The following is a 19,774-nucleotide window of genomic DNA, read 5'->3' as shown; positions in this document are numbered from 1 at the left end:
GAGTTTAGAAAACTGCCTACCACGATATTTTTTTTTTTTTTTGAAATTCAAATCTGTTATATTTAGAGTAGGCTGTTTAGAGAGATTAAGGAGAAAAGGCGGGAGTGAATGAGATGTAGTATTGGGAATTTGGAGGATTCTCGTGAAAAACGTCTTTAAATTATATAAAAGATTCTACCTAATTCTCTAACTTTCTACATACTAAATTTTTTACATCGCATGCTAGATATTTTTACAAGATATTTTCATACAATAAAAATTTAAAATTTTCTAAATTACTACTACCTCCGTTGTTTTTAATTGACACCTTTCTATTATCATGCTTAGTTGCTTACCAACGCATGTTTTTAACGCTTAACATCTCTAATTATCAACATTGTAAAATTATAAAAAGTGGATATTGATAAAATATACATCGAGAAAATTCAAACAAGATCTCACGTGACTATATTTTATCGCATCTATAAATCACAAAAGCGAGTCAAAGTGTTGTGTGTGAGTAGTGTAAAAGTCAAACTATTTAGCACCCTTCTATAATCTAGAAAAATCTTGAACTACAAAATACTTGTTTGAATTTTTATCATTCTCCATGCCATTGTCATCAACGACCTTGCTTGCATCACCTACCATCATTTCATTATTTTTTATCTTCTTGTTTTGTTGGTACCCATGTTACCAACTATCTCACTGATGCACATGTCACCAGTCATCTTCTCAAATATTTGTTTCCCCAAACTTGAGTTTGTTGTGGTCCTCATATCACCAACCATCTTCCAAACTATTTGTATCTTCACATTTTTGTTTGTTGTTGATGCCTGTGTCACCAACCATTCTTGCTAATGCTCTTTGTCACTAGCAAACTCCGAATAACAATCTTCTTCAAAATAAATTTTGTTCTTGATCTTGTTCTCCTAAATTAGAAACATTACTTTTCTTGAACCTATAGTTTTTTCCGACATGATCGAACTTCTTGCACTCCCAACATGTTAGAAATTGATGAGTGGAAGTAGTAGTGGGTTGGAAATGTAAGGGCTTTATTGCATGGGTTAATTACATTACAATGATAAGCTTGCATATATACAGTAGTGTATGTCGGTTACTTCTCCACCGATTTACCTCATAGCCTACTAATACATTATTCTATTTCTATCTAGATTATTCTAGGTGACATTTTATCTAATTGCTAGATTTCATCTTAGTTTAAGTATCTTCTAGAACATAAACACAATATATCTAAAATATATTCATCAAATATTTCAAGAATTTTCTAGATTAACTTATTTTTAACACTCTCCCTTAATCAGAAAAATCTTGAACTCCAAATCGTCTTTCAAAATATTTTTTCAGTTTTTTGTTGATTCTCTTGTCACCAACGGCCTCTGATGTTGTTTCTTCTTCTTGTCACCGACAACCTCTAATCTTGACTCTTCTACTTGTCTTTGTGTTGATACTCATGTTACCAACCTTTGTTGTCTTTCTTTTTGTTAATTTTGTTAGTACCCGTGTTACCATCTTTCTAACTGATGCTCATGTCACCAGGTATCAACCAAATTCTTCCTCTCGAATATATCTTTTTTTTCTTCTGATTTTGATGCTTATATAACCAAATAGTTCTGCTAATGCACTTGTCATTAGCAACCTCCTAATTTTCTTCTTCAAAATAAACCTTTCTTCATTATCTTCATTCTTTGCCAAAATTAGCAATTTCCACATTGGCTTTCTTGAACATGAAATTCTTTCCAACATAGCCGAATTTTTGCATATTCAACATTGTGATTTCCCTTTGAAGTAGCAATATGCACTGTCATGATTAGTCCTCGTACAAATTTTACAAAATAATTTATTCTCCGCACCTTCGTATTTTGGTGAATCTTCTTCATCTTCACCCTCGGCCTTCTTCATGGACCCATTTCTCTACATTTCTTCTTGGGGTTTAAGGGAAGCCGCACGCGCGGTCACCATCATATCTTCATTACTTGACAATTTTTTCTTTGTTCACGGGACTCTAGAGATCCATAAGTTGTTCAATTGTAAAGTCGGATAAATCTTTTGTTTACAATTATTGTAACTATATTATCAAATTTCTCATTAGATGATAGTAAAATTTTCTTCACAATTTTTTTCATCCGAAATTTCTTCTCCATATGATTTCATTTGATTAACAATCTCAATAATTTTTGAAAAATAATCTTTAACCAACTTATTATCTTTCATCTTTAGATTTTCAAAATCTCTTCTTAAAGTTTAAAGTTTAATATTTCTCAACTTGCAATCTCCTTAGAACTCTTGTTGTAGAATCTCTCATGTCGCTTTTGCTGTATTCTCATAATTCTTGGAAAAATTGTATCATTCACCATATTTTGTATGAGATATAATGCCTTTGCATCCTTCTCTTCTTTTGAGCATCACTTAGGCAACTTTCATCTTCATATTCCTTATAGCCTTTGTCGGCATGACTCCATAGTCCATATGATCTTAGCATTGTCATTTTTTATTTTTCAAGAATCATAATTTTCTCCCTCAAAAATTGGAATGAAAAAACTTACATTGTTATTGGCTATTATATATTATGTTATGTTTGGGCTAATATGTGTATAATATTATATAAAGGCTTTGGGAATTTGTGGCTCTGATACCAAATATTAGAAATTAATGAGTGGTAGTAGTAGTGGGTTGTAACTGTAAGGGCTTTATTGCATGGCTTAATTACATTAGTAGTGTATGTCGGTTACTTCTTTGCCGACTTACCTCATAGCTTACTACTACATTATTCTATTTCTATCTAGATTATTCTAGGTGACATTTTATCTAATTGCTAGATTCCATCCTAGATTTTTTCTTAAGCATCTTCTAAAACATACACACAAGATATCTAAAATATATTCACGGGATATTTCAAGATTTTTCTAGATTAACTTATTTTTAACACAAATTTGTGGTTTTCCTTTGAACCTACAATTTGCACTATCATGGTTAGTCTTTTTACAAATATTGCAAGAAGGTTTGGCTTCTGATCCTTTGAAATTTGGTGAGTTATCCCCGTCTTCGTCCTCAACCTTCTTTTTGGACTCATTCTTCCTTTCTTGGGTCTTGAATGACACTTTTGTTGCAAGAGCGGGCAATCTTCTCTACCTCTTCGCCGACATGATAATTTTTCCCTTGTTTATGGGACTCCAAAGGTCCCATAAGTTAGTTTAAAATAAAAAAAATCCCATAAGTTGTTCGATTGTAATATTAGATAAATCTTTTGTTTCTTTAATTATGGTAAACATATAATCGAATTATTCTGTTAAAAATAATAAAATTTTCTTCATATATTTTTTCATCCAAAATATCTTAAATTCTAAAAATTATGATGACCTATTTCCTATTGGTTTAAATAGTAGACATCCAGAGCTTTTCAACGATATATTATTTGTCTTAATTCGGGTTCTTGATAAAAAGTTATGATAAAAACAAAAACTGTCATTTAATGGAAAAGAAACGCCTAGAAATAGAATTTTTCAAACTTCATGGCGAGAAAAGCCTAGAATTTTAGTTTCTCCCTTGGAATTTTCGAAATGTCTATGCAGTTTCTCCTTGGGTTTTCAAAAATACTAGGCATTTGGTCTCCACTTAAAAATAAAATAAACAGACTTAAACTCAATGATGACCTTGCCCTTAGTCGATGGTGGGTGTTAGGAGGAAAGAATGTTAGATTGAGTGAGAGGGAAGAAAAATATAAAATACACGTGAGGGTATGTTCATCCATTCAAGTTCGTTTAAATTGTGGGCGTTACCTAGTAAAATGAGGGTGTCGTTTAACAACCAAAAAATTATCTCATTAAAAACTAAACACTGAATATATTTTCTGTCTCTTCCTTCAATTTCTTTTCACAGTCTTCCTTATTTCCTCAAACTTCTAAATGAAGAACTTCCATCACCATGCCCCAATTCCCAATTTTCTCTCTCTTATATTTTTTGTTTTCACAAATTTTAATGCGACACTTTATACATTAAATATTTAAGAAATATAAATAATTTAAAATGTCATAATTACCCTTAATTGTAGAGTGCATATAGGCGTATAGCCCTTTTTTTTAATTAAGCATGTATATAGGAGGGCGTTTTGGGGTTCTCATTTATTTTTTTTCGTTTGATGTTTTCCTATAGTGGTACATTCATGTGTAATATTATGCTACAGTAGTACATTCATGTGTACTATTATGCATGAATAATGTACCCTTAAGTATAAGTTGTCTTAATAGTACTTTTTGTGTACTATTATGCACGTAATGGTACTTTTTGCCATCATATTTTCCACCAAAATCCCTTCCACCTTGGCCCACTTTCATATGGCAAACTTTAACTTAATTTCAAGAATGTCATCCTATATGTTTGCTAACATGTAGGTGCTATGCACTTGTTATTCTTAATTATGCATATGCTCATAGCCTTATCCGTAACAAACTCTGTAGTCCGTATTTCATTGCTACTTCCTCATGAAACGGAGGGAGTGAACTACCTAATTACACTTCACAAGTCATCAAAAACAAAAAGGATTTTGTCTTAAAAAAAATGAAAAAGAAAAAGAGAAAAAAAAATTTGAGCCTAAAATTTATACGAGACTTTAAATTCCATTTCACTATAGCGTATCCGTGCTAAAGCACGGAATATATTAATCCTATATATCAATGTTTTTTGATTACTACTCCATACAATATTATTAATTTATTTGTATAGATATGATAGTGGAAGTTATTGAATTTGTTTAGTAGAAGTTATAGAATAGGAAGTTATGATGGAAATTAATAGTGTTTTTTTTTAAATAAATAAATAAATAAATAAATAAACTTAACAAAAATTGTGGATTTAGAGTTTGGAGTGTTGTGGTTAAAAGTTGAAAAATGACTCTTAAACTAGTTTTTTGCCCGGGCAATGTCCCAGGTCATTATATGTATATTATAAATGAGGTTTTATAATAAAAATTATGTGATAAAATACATATATAGATTAAATTAGTGACGTTTGTTGTAAATAAAGGAGTAGTCTAGTACAAACAGTATAAAAATATTTAAATAAGATAAAAAAAGATAATATTACAAACAATGGAACAATATCGGTGCGTCATGATGCAAATCACTGACTTGAAAACGAATTTCCGACGCAACCAAAGTGTTCAATTGTATTCGTTGGCACGAACTCTAAGGTTAACACACCACTTCTACACAAAGACACTTCTGGAATGAAAGTTTGAGTCAAGTAACTTCTGGTCTTATGTCCAATAAAGAATGTGTTTTTCAAGTGTAAAAAAAAAAAAAAAAAAAAAAAAAAGCTTCTTTTATTTATAGAGAAACATGAAAGAACATAGAAGATGAATCTCAAGCATCAAGGAAGGTGAATAATCACCTTAAACATCCTCTTAAATGGGGGATTATGAAAGTTACTTATCAAGAGAATAATGGTGGTGAATTGGTGATTAATTGTCTTAAATTTCCTCTTATATATATATATATATATATATATATATATATATATATATATATATATATATATATATATATATATATATATATATATATATATATATATATATATATATATATATATATATATATATATATATATATATTACTAGATTAACTCCCGTACGATGCACGGATATAATGAAAGAATTTATAATTGTGTAAACTTCAAATACATATCAGTCAAAATATATAAAATCTTTGTATTACATACGATATTATTAACATAAATCAAGCTATAAAATTTAAAATAATATAAACAAATGAAAACTCATGTCTACAATAAAATTTTGCAAACTTTGTAATTAGATGGAGTAATCACATATATATAAAAGGTTGACATTTGTTTTCCTTGAGATTTTTAAAAGAAAAAGTATTGAAAACTAAAAAGTTTAATGTACTGTATTAAACTACTTTGCAATCAATAGTTAGATTTTTTTTTTTTTTTTAAAAAAAAAACCTAAAACGAAAAAAAAATTTAGGCGGAAAAAAATGAATGAGAAGGCGACACGTGTACAATTTGAAAAAAGTAATGATGTGAGCGGTTATTACTTTAAGGCAAAAGCTAATGAGCGCCCCCGGAGCGTTAGATAAGAGAATTAAAGTGCAAATATTAGAGTAAAATTAACATTAATTACATCGAACGATGCGTGATTTTGACATGCATTCCTAACTTAATATCATTTCAACCAATATAATTACTCCTTATCTAACGTCCTAGGGCGGCCATTAGCAAGATCCTTTAATAATATTTATAGATATATAAGATTCCGCGCCTAATCATCATCTATAAAAAGGACTCCAGAGAACCGAAGAACAAAACCAATAATCACAATTACAATTTCTCTCTAAAATCCTCAATTTCTCTATTTCTCTCTCTGAAAAGCTCAATCTCTCTCCTTCTCTCTCTATAAAACTACAATTTCTTCAAAAAATCGTCGGAGTTCTCTCTAAAATGCCGGAGATGTACGCACTCAAGTAAGTTCTTCCAGAATTTGCAACTGGAAATTCACTTCATAGTGATCTGAAGGTCTTTTACATGTTGATGAATTTTTTATTTTTCTCGCAGATCTGAAGAACAGAGCTAGCAGTTGTAGCTTGTTGAACAAGAAGAAATCGAAGATGAAGAGGACTTGTTCGAAGCTATTGATAAATGTACGATTCTCGCTCTAAATTTATAGCGTTTTTCTTATATTTGATTTCATAAAAAAATTGCCGAAGAATTCCAGTGTTTAATTTCCAGTTGCATAAATTTGGAATGCAGAATTGATGCTCTGTTTTTCTAGCTATTATTGTTAGATTTTGTTGAAATTTTATGTTTCTACTTTCGATTGATTGATATTCTTGAGTATGAAATCCTTTTATATATTTTTTTTCGACCTATTTCTTCAAATTCTAAAATTCAACGTCATTCGAATTCCGTAGAACTTCAAATTATTGCGGTTCAATCGTTAAACGTTAATTTGTAGTGAAGCTGAAACGATACTGTATTTTTTCACGCTAAAAACGCTTAATTTGCTTAATTGTGTGGTTATGAATTTTAAATAAACAATTGTAAGATTACATTCACATTAATTTTCAAAGTAGAATCAACACTTTTCTATTATATTATAATTTTATAATTTCTTTTTACAAATGAATGCTGACTTGATTAGTTTGTTTGAAACTTCCTTAAATTTTTAGTTCAAATTTTTTGTAAATAAAAATCCATAGAGGTTCAAAGTTCTACACTTTAATCGCTTAATCATCATTTAAGCTGGAATGATAACTATCGCGCATTCGCGCACGCGGATTTGCTTAGTTTGTCAGAAATTTTCTAGCGAGCTCGTCTAATTTGAAACCTAATCGTAATGAATTCTTAATTCGTCCAAATTATTCGCAATTTTTGGCGCATAATGCTTAACGTTTAAAAATCGTTTTTCATTAGTGATTGCACATGGAATCAATGCTGGAGATGTTAAGAAGCTTTAAGATGCTGGAATATACACTTGTAATGGCTTGATGATGCAGACGAAGAAGGTTTTCCATCATTTTTATTATAACTTTTTTCTTACTTAGATTTTGAATTCAGAATTATACAATTTGCTTTGAAACTTCTTAATTTATCTTTCCTTTTTTGTGTGTGTGAAGAATTTTACTGGAATTAAAGGGTTGTCTGAGGCCAAAGTTGTTAAGATATGCGAAGCTGCTGAGAAAATAGTAGTAAGTGCACTGCAATCTGAAATCTTAATCATTCAGTCACTCAGATTAATTTTTGAAGCTAATCAAATAGTAATGTTGTGCTTTAATTTATGCATTTATCCAGAATTATGGTTACATTACTGGAAGTGATGCTTTACTCAAAGTATGATCATGTTCTCTTTAAATTTATATTTCTGAATTCAGACTGTATAGCTTTAGTTGTTTTACTACTTCTAACTCGATCATAATTGTCATTTGCAATAGAGAAAATCTGTGGTTTGCATAACTACTGGAAGCCAGTCATTAGATGAATTATTAGGAGGTGACTATATGCTCTTCTGATCATTATAAGTCATTGGTTTCTTATTCAAATCATTAGAATCTTGGTATTACAGTTCATTTATACGTTTAACACTCTAATTATGCTTCATTGGAAAAGGTGGAATCGAAACATCAGCAATTACTGAAACATTTGGAGAATTCTGGTGAGGACCCTTACTATTATGGCAATATTTTCGAGATTTCTGATTATGTTGAACCAATTTTTACTTAGCAAATAGCTGCTGGTTGCCTTTTAATTTGAAATGATAACTTCTTTGCTTGGTTTTAATAGCTTAGTGATAACATTTCATGTTGAGACTGTTGAAGAGTTGGCTATTTCTTTTTCTGACCTCATTGCTTGATAATAATTCTGCTCAGCTCCGGAAAAACTCAGCTAGCACATACCCTCTGCGTCTCGACACAGGTAAACCTTTTATTTTATGCCAGATTCAAGGTTTTACACGGGTATTGTAGGGAGTATATAGATCAGCTTACTAAATAAGAAAAATTCACTGGTTAAGACTATTTCTGTTGGGATTTGGGAATGCAGTGTGATGGAAGTAGAAGAAGTGCTTGTGACTTCTCTCTGAGCTGTACGGTTGTTGCAACTTAGCAATCTGGTTTAAGTTTATATGCTACTTTAGTGAACATTTCAACTTGGCATTACCTCAGTTGCTTTTTTAAGCGAGTAAGAAATGGTTTCACGTGTTCTGTTAATGAAGGATATACTGTCCTTGTGTGTATTTGATGTAAATTTGTGATGTGATTTTCGTCAGGTTAGAAATCTCAAGTTAAACTGGTCAATTTTATTTATTATGCAATGTTGAAATGCAGCTTCCGACCAGCATGAAAGGAGGAAATGGGAAAGTTGCCTACATCGACACTGAAGGAACTTTGTATCCTCTTGTCATTGCATTTATTTTTGGTGTACTGTAATGAAATGATTTAAAACGTCTGCAAATGAAGTCTGCAAATGAAGTCTGCAGTACATATTACAAAAGTCTTTTCTTCACTTGCTATACTACAGTCGACCTGATCGTATTGTGCCAATTGCTGAAAGGTTTGGGATGGATGCTGCTGCTGTCCTAGACAACGTAAAAAGCAACCTCAAACCTTGATTTAGTGTCTGAATTTTATAGTGCATAGAAACTTAATTTATATCTTTCAAATTTTATAGATCATATATGCACGTGCATGTGCATATGAACATCAGTACAATCTCCTCCTTGGCCTGGCAGCAAAAATGGCCGAGGAACCCTTTCGATTACTGGTGAGACTCACAACTTACCATAACGAAATTACCTGCAAAATCCTGTCAAATATTTTTGGCTAACATCATTTTTCCATTGGATTCCCTAGATTGTAGATTCTGTCATTGCTCTATTCCGAGTGGATTTTTCTGGAAGAGGAGAGCTTGCAGAGCGACAGGTAATTTGTTGAAAGATTTGAAACAGTCTCCTTTATTGAACACTATCCAGAATACACCTAAAATGTGGATGGATTCAAGAATGATCTCCCCATTATTTTTTTCTGCATAATTTATACATGGATGAAATTAAATTGCATTTTCAGCAAAAACTGGCCCAAATGCTCTCTTGTTTGATGAAGATTGCTGAAGAGTTCAACATCGCTGTATTTCTCACTAATCAAGGTAATAATCTATTTTTCATGAGCTATTTTTCAAAAGTCTGTAACCAACTTGACTTGGATTATTATGTAAGAAATTTTCAACTAATTTATTTATCAAACCATTTAACTCCAAGCTAACATGTCAAATATTGCTGACCCAGCAGGAGGAGTTTTTGTTACGGACCCAAAGAAACCAGCAGGCGGTCATGTCTTAGCCCATGCATCAACAATAAGGTTGATGTTCAGGAAGGGAAAAGGTGAACAGCGTATTTGCAAGGTGTTTGACGCCCCAAATCTGCCAGAGGCAGAAGCTATATCCTTTTACTATTGATACTTGTGGTACTAATAAATGCATATTGAAACATTCTGCATCATCACAAATGCTCATTCATCACAGTACTTTAAATATGTTATCACCTTAACAGCAGCACGTATTTCAGATTACACCAGGTGGAGTCGCAGATGCAAAGGACTGAAGCAGTGAAGCTAGCAGACAATCAAATCAATTTATCTGATACCACTATACTAGACAGAGTAAAGGAAAAGTTGCCTGGTTTTAGAAGCCCTAGTAATACTCATTCACAGTAAAGGGATCTCAAGAAATTATTACATATGGTTTTAGAAGCCCTAGTAATACTCATTCACAGTAAAGGGATCTCAAGAAATTATTACATATGGTTTTAGAAGCCCTAGTAATACTCATTCACAGTAAAGGGATCTCAAGAAATTATTACACATTAGAAAACCCCTGTGAATCTGCGATCAGAAGTCAATCAGTAGTTTGAGGACCAGTCTGCAGCACTTCCAACCCTGGGCATACCAAGTGATTCCTTTTTAGCATCTGCATCGACCTTAAAGTTAGCACCACAGACTTCACCAGAACTGTCAACTCTGGGCACTGGCTTTAACTCGTTACGTGGATGCTCGTAACTTCTCAACCCACCGGAGCTTGTAAAGAAGCAACCTGGCAGTAACAGGGGTTAGTTTGAATACAGTCAATCCAAAGGCTAGAAAAGTCAACAGAACTTGAAAATTAATATTTTAAACATTTTATTAAAGCAGGAACTTTTGAAAACTCAAGAGTAGGCAGACAGAAGAACCATCTATCCCTATTTAATCTAAAGACCAAGGCCTTCAAAATTCAAGTGCCATTGACAACTTCAAGCAACAACAATTCTCCTCGATTCCCAAAATAATTGAAATAAGAAAGCATTGCCTGTACAATTTACAGAGCTTCCAGCTTTTTGCATAGGTCTTCAAACTAAAAGAAAAAAGTTCATAAAACTTCAAGTAGCCTCGTTATTCTCATTGAACATGGTAGGTATCACGTCATCATTTTTACCCATTATGGGACATCGGCTGTGAACAAAATATTGCTAGATCTGAAACACCAACATGGAGATGTAAAGATATAACCTAAAATCTCTGTATGACTTAACATGTTTTTTTACTCTCCAAACAACTACAAAAATAATTTTCAAACAGCTTCTACTCTCATACATACTCTATACCTCTATGCTAGTGAAATGTAACAACGAGGAGGTAGGATAAGAAATTTAATCAGTTAATGGCTACTTGAGACCTCAACTCATTACAGACCAATTCCTGTACTCATTAACAACATATTCTAGTATATTTTATATAATGTTCCCATGTACCATATGGATAAATGGATATAATTATGATATTTGATTACTTGTTTTACATTAACATTTTGACTAAATCAGCATGTTTAGCCATCAAGGATCGTGTTCTGCTCTTTTTATTGTTTTATCATGTAACTTTCTGAAGTTCAAGAAACAGGTAAATCATCACACTGAAAGAAAGTTGGAGTTTGGCTTTAGAGTTGATGAAGGGAAGCAAAGGGGAAGAAAAAGAGAGTATACAAAGGAGATACACAACCTTGGTCGTGTAATCAAAACAAGTCCCTTCAGGAATGCTTAAGAAGAAGAATTTTGGTAAACAAAACCAGAGGTGTTAAACAACTTGATCATATCATCATCCCAGTCTACATTCTACTTCTGTTCTTAGATTTCATTAAGCATCATGCTGAGATGGAAATTAAGGTTTACTCTTCCTCATTAAACTCTTCCTTTTGTTTTATATACTTTTATACTTTATGTATGGAGTGAGTAATTCTTGTAAATATTGGGCAAATCATTATCAATCTAATTATTTAAATTATTTGCTAAATATTAAATTTCTAACACTATCTGTGCTTGTCATTATGTTTTTGAACCCAAAAAAAATCAAACTGTGAAAGTAACTTTTATCATGTGGGAGACAATATTGGATCAAGTTAACTCTTAAAGAGTCTTTACTCATTACCACAAAGGGTAAAACTATTTGATTTAGGGACTTTAGTTGTTCTTTGAAAATAGAAATTATGAATGGAAGAATTAAGAGTTGTAAGGTGTGGTCAAGGGGTTAATGCAAACAGAAATAAGACAGACATATTGATCCAAGTATTTTTTATTACCTGTAAAATATTGTACAAAATACTATTGTTTGTTAAAATAAATATATATTTTATATAGGTTTGAACACTTTGGAGTATGGATACTGCGAGGAGAAACAAATAAGTTACAGTAATGTGATCTAGATGTATTCATGTACTACTTGACCTATAAGTTTTTGCATTCTTTAAAATCTAACCTAACTTTCTGTCTCAGCTCAGCATTAACCCCTTGTGCATACCACACATATGCAAACTCTTTTAAATGTTACTCTCCCATTCCTGATGAATAATAGTATTTAAACTTTCCTATTCACCTTTCTTTCAAGGTCCAAGATATTTCATTCAGCAGTTGAATCATTATATGCAAATTCTACAACAGTTAAAACCACAAAGACAGATAAAAACCAACCCTTGCCACACACTAGAAATTTTATCCACCATAGATTTAACATTTAAAAGGTCATTTCCAAGACATCAAAATCACAATTGCAGTCTCACCAAGTAATCATCAATAGCACAAAGAGGCTACTCATCATTGTTATACTTCTTCTTTATTCACTAAAATATTAGAAAATGGGGAAATGGGAGATCATAAGATGATGAGAGGTAGGAAAACTAGGGCTATGAAATATAGATTTATAAATATAGGTCTAGGGAGAAACACCAGCACCAGTGATCACCATACGGACGCAACCACTGCATAGATTAAACCCTTGTCCACTATCTCTAAATTGTCTCAACCATCACAAATGATTGTAATTAATTGATGCATAATTCAGAGGTGAAGTCCACCAAAGTTTTCTGATTGATGAGAGTACGGGCCAATATGTTTGATACAAAAGGAAGAAGGGTGAATAAAAGCAATGTTTGACACTTTTAGGGCCTGTTCATATTTACTTAATTTCAGTTCAGTTCAGCTCCAATTAGTTCAGTTCAGTTCCAATCAGTTCAGTTCAGTTCAGTTCAGCTCTTAATTTCCCTCTCACATAAAATATTCATTTCAGCTCAATTCAGTTCAATTCAGTTCAGTTCCAATCAGTTTAGCTCAGTTTAGCTCAGTTCAGTAAATATGAACAGGCCCTTAGTAGCAATCAAAAATTTTAAAATCTCTAGTTTTAACATAGGATGTTACTTTTATTTTCTTGTAATTTGGAATCAAGTCATAACAAGTCATCTAACCACACGAGTTCAGTAAAGGACAATTCCTATGTTATTCTACTAAATTAAGTACTGCATTTCTATAAAGTCAGAGCACTGTCATATGACATAACATCAGGAAAAAGACATGAAACAACTAGAAAAAGAAACAAATGACAGATGGATGATATATGGAGTGCACCTTTTGGAAATGGAGCAAAAGATTTGCCACATCCCTGCTTAACAGTCTCTGCATCATCCGATACAACAAGATGACCTTCAGAATCAGCTCCCCAGAACAATGGAACACTCCCATCAGGATCCTGCATCAAAAAACAATTGTGCAAGCTCAGATAGGATTGGGTACAGCACAGCGGCCACAGCCAGGGACAATTTCAACTTTAGATATAAAACTCACGGCAGCAACAAATGAGTTCTTTGAAGCACTGTCATAAAGGATGAAAGCAAATTTCCCGTGGATATCTCTTATGACATGCTCTATAGGATAAGGACCTCTATCCCTCAGAGATCTATAAGCTTCAATGATAATGTTGACTTCATTGCCTGTTTTGCTCAATCCATACTGCTGCTTAAGAGGAGCAAAATTCTCAATATGGCCTTCGAACAAGCAGAATATGTCGTCCACTACAGCAAATAGTCTGTTCAGACCAAACAAATCAGCTTATAGACAAAAAAAATCATCACATTAACAGGAATGCTGGTTAGTTGCTCCAAATCTAAGCAAAGAAAATGGTAATACAGCAGACAGAATTTCGTTAGAATCAGAAATTTTGAAACGAATTATGTCATCAATCAAAACATCTTAATGCCGTGATTTCAACAAAAAAATTTGGAGCCTAACAATCAATGGTGCATTTCATCATTATTTTAAATTTCGGAATAGTTTATACAAGAGCTAAAACCATAAACAATATTGATGACAAGCATTAGACTATCACATCATCAAGTTTATTTAGAAAATTAAAAGATAACATACTATGAAAATCCAGACAAAAATTTTCATATTGATGGTTCTAATTACACTATCAAAGTAACTTGCTACACAATTGTAAAGATATAGAGAAGGTACAAAATGTTATTCCGTAATTCATTTCATAAACTGAACTCAATGACTTACAAAAGAAATCCATCCTAAAATTAGTAAACTTCCTATTTATCAAGATTAACATCTTTAAATCGCAAATCACAATTTATTAAAAAAAACAATGACAACTAAAATATGTATAAAAACAGGGGGATTAAAAAGGCTTCAAGAATAAGACCCTACACTTCCCTTTTACAGGAAAACAACAGCATACTATTCCGACAAAAGATATATGCAATAAGACAGCCCAGAAAAATACATTAATACCTCGCATAATAAAAACAATAATAAAAACAACAAAACTTCACATTAATACAACAAAAACAGATCAATCACATAAATAATGACAACACAAACATAAAAATTGAAAAACCCAAATGCAAAAAATGATCAATCACATAAATAAAAACAAAAAAAACCATAAAATTATCAAAACCCAAGTGCAAAAACAAATCAATCACATAAATAATAACAACAAACACACAAGATATATAAAATCAAATGCAAAAATAAGATAAAACCCGAGAAAAAAAAAAATGAGGGCGACAAAATAGAAAAGAGAGTGAAATAACCTTGGAAGAAGAGGGTTCTGTTTATCGCTGGAATAAGAAATAAACCCAGATTGAGCAAGATTAATGGTGACAGCATTAGGATGAACAGATGAGAAATGTAGAGCCAAATTTCCATCTTTCAACGCAAAAACAGATTCTGGGTTTGGACTCTTTAATTCATCAGGAGATTGTGCAACAGATTTATCGAAAACTGCCAACATTTTTGCAATTTTTTTGTCAGAAAATCGATCGATTGAAAGATGATGATGTCTGAATGAAGAGAGTTGGTCAATGAGGGTTATACGATGAGTATTTATGGTTGAGTGTAGGAGCGTGATTGCCGGTAAATAGCGAGATATTAGGGGTGAAATGGATTATCTAATTAATACGGATTAGATACATAATCAATACTACTCCCTCCGTCCTTTTATTACATGCATGTATTCCTTTTTAGGGTGACCAAAATTAAGTATCTGTTTCTATTTATAGGTTGTACTTTTCTACAATATTATTCTATTTTTGATGATTTGTCATCCTTTTTCTTTTTCTTTTTTGTACTTTAATATCAATTCTCAATACTTTCTCTCTCCTAATTCCCAACCACTTTTTCTTTCTCTCTATCTCTCTCTAACCCCACATGCATATTTATACTCCCAATTATTAGTTTTAACGAATCTTTAACTTTCTTACTTCCCGTGCAAAATAAGAAATAGACATGTAATAAAAGGACGGAGGGAGTATTATTTTAAAACAGGAAGTTAGAAGGACACTTGTTCTCTTCTTGTTTTTCCTATTTTAAAATATATATATGTATATGTTTTTTTTCTAACTGATGTTTATCTTTTCCTTAATTCAGTTTCTTTCCCAAGCAACGCTTCATTCACCTTTCCAGTTTTCAATTAATTTATACATCAATTATTTCGTTTGAGATGTTATTTTCATAATACATTATTTCAGTTTCTTCCCTTCTCTCTTTCCCAATTAAAATTCAGTTATAAAGTTAATCTTTCTTCCCTTCTTTCTACCCCAATTCGAATTCTTCTTCCCCAATTCTTAATTATTGAAGCACGTAATTGGGGAAGTATGCAAAAATATTTACTATACCAAACAACGTTCCCCGTCACTTTCTCCTTTCAATATAAATAGGATTCATTCCTCCTGAATTCGTCACTGTCAATAGATCAATCCTCTCTCACTCTCTACCAGACAATCTCTCTGATTTTTTCAAGGGGGGTTGTTATTTTCCTTCCCCTTAATTTCTTAAATTTTTAGTACATTTTAATGTTTGAATTTTGTCTAAAGTTTTCTATTCCTTTAATGTGTTATTTGAACTCTGAATATGGGGATGCTAGGCTAATCGAATTTACAATTTTTATATCTTCAGAGTAATCTATACTTATTTTTGCCATTTTTGTAATTAATTTTACGAAGTTGAATTAAAGGTGTATTTTTGTACCATTTATTGGTATATCATGTTTGTAAATGTAAATTCATATGCCAATTGTGCAAATAAATTTTATTTTGGTGGATTTATTGATTTTAATTGTTGTGGTTAAGTTGAATTGAAGGTGTGCTTCTGTATAATTTCTTGGTAATGATTTTTTCGAATCTATATTCATATTCATATGCCAATTGTGTAATTAAATTTAATATTGAACACTTTGTTGATTTTTTTTAATGGTTGTTGTCTGAATTATATTGTGGTGATATATATGTGTCATGTTTACTTATCTTTAAATATTTCTGCATCATAGTTTTTTTTTCACTGTTCGCAATTATTCAGTTGAAGGTTATTTTGCCTTTCTAATATTTCGTTTCTTTAATTTGTCAATTATTCATGCTTTTGACTAGGATGATCGATTTGCATATGGGTTTATTGGAGTTTTATTATTTACACTTCAATTTGATTTTTTTTTTTTTTTTTTGGAGAACTTTCACTTCAATTTGATAATTTTGATTGATCCAAGCATCCAACATAAATATGAGCATGAATACTCTACAATTTTGGTCGTTGAATTTGCTTTACAGTATTTGTTTTGCATAATGTGAAAGGATGTTTATTTTTTTTTATTATTTTATTGCAAACTGTTTTATTGTTTTTTATAGTTTTAATGATCTATGGTAATTAGTACTTTTTTCTTTTACAAATAACAAAATATCTATATGAAGATTTTTGTTCCGCGTGTCTCCATTGTTAAACTGATTATTTTTTATACAAGTACTGTTTTTCCGAAAAAAAAACCAAAATTAATTTTGATTTTTAAAGGTGAATTTGTATCGAATTATCTTTTTAATTTTTTTTGGATTTTTATCAAAGATATATGTATAATTTTTACTTCATACAAGAATTATCTTTGTCAATGTTTAAAGATAAGGTTTTTTTTAAAAAATTATTTTTTTACATGTTTTTTTTAATTATTATTTTAATGATTTTGTGTTGAAAATTTTGATTTTGTGTTATATATATATATATATATATATATATATATATATATATATATATATATATATATATATATATATATATATATATATACACATAAAATCAAAATCTCTTTGTATGCATTTTTAATTTGTATCATTGAATGATGATGTGGCATAATGGTAGAGCTTGCTGAATGATGATGCGGCGTAATATTGGTGTAAGAATTTTTTTTTTTTTTTTCATTTCACATTCAATTTTAAAGAATTCTGGCTTCTTTTTACTTTAACAAAAAAAATTTTGATTGGCATTAGAATTATAAATTTAACACTAAGAATTGCATGCATAGTTTTAAGCACGTGCAATAATATCCCAACAACACTTTTTCGACTTCGACTACATGGTTGATGAGTAATTTGTGCTGAACTCTTTTGACGAAATGGGTGGTGAGAATTGAACCGAAGGCAAATACGAGAAGTAGGAAGCCATGAATGAGTACTTGAACCATGATGATTAGTAAAGATGGTCAACGGGCCATGCCGCGGTGGTGGGCGTGCCGTGTCGTGCCTAAATTTGGCACACCCCAGCCCACGTGCCTGGCGGGCCGTGTCGTGCTGGGTTGCGGGCCAGACCATGCCACTTTTTTTTTTTTTTTAATAAAAAATGTAAATAACGATATATATATACTAAGTACAACTTAATTATATATATATATATATATATATTAGTACAACTTAATATTATATAAATAATGTTATTAATTTATGTTTATGTTAATGTTAATTTATTTTGTTTTGAACAACTTTATTTTAATTAAGGTTATATAAAGTATTTATCTAATTATGTTTAAGTTTATATAAATAATTCTATTGATTTAGCAAAAAAACAACAATACATATAATAAAAAAAAAATTATGAGTGTCGTGTCGGGCCGTGCCACGTGCCGTGCCCTCGTGCCACGTGCCGTGCAGACCCACGGGTCGGCCACCGTGCTGCCTGCCGTGCCTCGTGCCGTGACCGTGCCGATTCCCAGATTTTTGTTCACGGCCCACGGCCCATAGGTGGGCCGCCGCGTGCCGGAATCGTGCCGGGCCCGTGCCGCCCGCGTACCGGCACGGCCCGTGCCTATCTTTAATGATTAGGCTTAATAGGCACGGGTTTAAGACAAGTATAGTCATAATTGGCAAGGTTTATATCTAAGAGTATACTCCTTTTTTTTTTTTTTTTTTTTTTGGAGTACACCAATTTCTTTGATATTGTGAATTTATTGGATTCCCAATATTGTAAAAGTATTTGCTACCGTATTTCAAAGGTTAAGATTGATTTCTTGCACTACGCTTAATTTCATTCTAGTTACTAAAACACAATCTTTATTTACTCACGTATTTTGGCTTAAATTCAATCTAAGTTAGGAACAATCTCAATATCCAATTGAACAACCCTTAGGAAAAAAAATTGCAACAAATTTAACCCGTAGATCGCATTGGCTAAATACTAGAAAATTATATATTAACCCATTAAATATAATGTTGAGATCTCATATTATTTTATTGATGTTTATGTTTTAAAAATAAAAAATTACAATACGATAAACAACCGTACATCGTACGGGCTTAAGATTAGTCTCTTTAAAATACGGATTAGTGGATATTTAAAAATGTCTTTTCTGTTAAGGAATGGAGAAAAGTGGATAATCTTTTTTGTCTTTTGTTTTTCACTTATATTGTCCTATTTTAATGCATCACTTTGATTCATGTGGGGTTAGTTAAGAAATTGATGTGTACACTTATATGCGATTGAGTTCCTGAATTTGCTAAAATATGTGTAAGTGGGGTCAGTTAAGAAATTAATGTGTACATAGAGTGCATAAAATGTTGTTTGCTATTAAGGGCGGAACTAAGTTTTATGTAATGGAATCAATTGACGCTGCAAAAAAAAAAAAAAAAAAAAAAAAAAAAAAAATTACAAATATTTTAAAAACAGAAAAAGTTACTTAATAGGGTATCAATCGGGTATACATTTCGATTTTTGGTTCGATTTATTACAGTTTGAAATAATTTGTGAGTCGGTTTGGGTCGGCTTTAAAAATTATCGGGTCAGTTCATTTTGGGTTTTTTTTTTATTGCGGTTTCTATTAGGATCGGGTCCTAATCAGGTTGGGTTGTAATCGGTTCGGATCATAATCGGGTCAGGTTAAACTCGGTCTGTTTGAAAGCAGGTTTTGCCAATTTAAAGCGGGTTTTGGGTCAAAACAGATCGGGTCCTAATCGGGTCTAGATTTTATCGGTTCAAGTCCTAATTGGGTCGGGTTAAATTCGGCCAGTTAGAAAACAGTTTTTGCCAGTTTAAAGTGGGTTTCGGGTTAAAACATCACGGGTCCTAATCGGGCCGGGTTGTAAGGTCTGTTCTGGTTGACTGAACTGAGCTAAACTAAACTGAATTTAACTTAACTTAACTTAACTGAAT

General features: G+C 31.7%; 2 protein-coding genes across 2 annotated transcripts; one reads left to right on the top strand and one right to left on the bottom strand.

Moving 5' to 3' along the window:
• The first annotated feature begins 6,346 nt into the window (after positions 1 to 6,346).
• On the top strand, positions 6,347 to 9,966 carry LOC145581042 (meiotic recombination protein DMC1 homolog). The gene is made up of 14 exons (XM_081638114.1): positions 6,347 to 6,482; positions 6,574 to 6,659; positions 7,432 to 7,523; positions 7,635 to 7,706; positions 7,810 to 7,848; positions 7,950 to 8,007; positions 8,125 to 8,170; positions 8,385 to 8,430; positions 8,841 to 8,902; positions 9,034 to 9,100; positions 9,184 to 9,276; positions 9,366 to 9,434; positions 9,579 to 9,657; positions 9,797 to 9,966. Exons 3-14 carry the CDS (start codon positions 7,506 to 7,508, stop codon positions 9,964 to 9,966), a joined length of 819 nt encoding a protein of 272 aa, XP_081494240.1. The 5' UTR covers positions 6,347 to 6,482; positions 6,574 to 6,659; positions 7,432 to 7,505.
• Positions 9,967 to 10,189: 223 nt separating this feature from the next.
• Positions 10,190 to 15,177, bottom strand: LOC145582124 (stem-specific protein TSJT1-like). Its single transcript, XM_081639142.1, has 4 exons — positions 14,908 to 15,177; positions 13,649 to 13,889; positions 13,433 to 13,553; positions 10,190 to 10,599 (listed from the first exon to the last, which is right to left on the bottom strand). Exons 1-4 carry the CDS (start codon positions 15,105 to 15,107, stop codon positions 10,409 to 10,411), a joined length of 753 nt encoding a protein of 250 aa, XP_081495268.1. The 5' UTR covers positions 15,108 to 15,177; the 3' UTR covers positions 10,190 to 10,408.
• Positions 15,178 to 19,774: the final 4,597 nt, after the last annotated feature.

The sequence above is a fragment of the Chenopodium album genome, chromosome 15 (assembly GCF_948465745.1).
Source record: "Chenopodium album chromosome 15, dcCheAlbu1.1, whole genome shotgun sequence".
Lineage (NCBI taxonomy): Eukaryota > Viridiplantae > Streptophyta > Magnoliopsida > Caryophyllales > Amaranthaceae > Chenopodium > Chenopodium album.
This window is presented reverse-complemented; position numbering and strand designations above follow the sequence as displayed.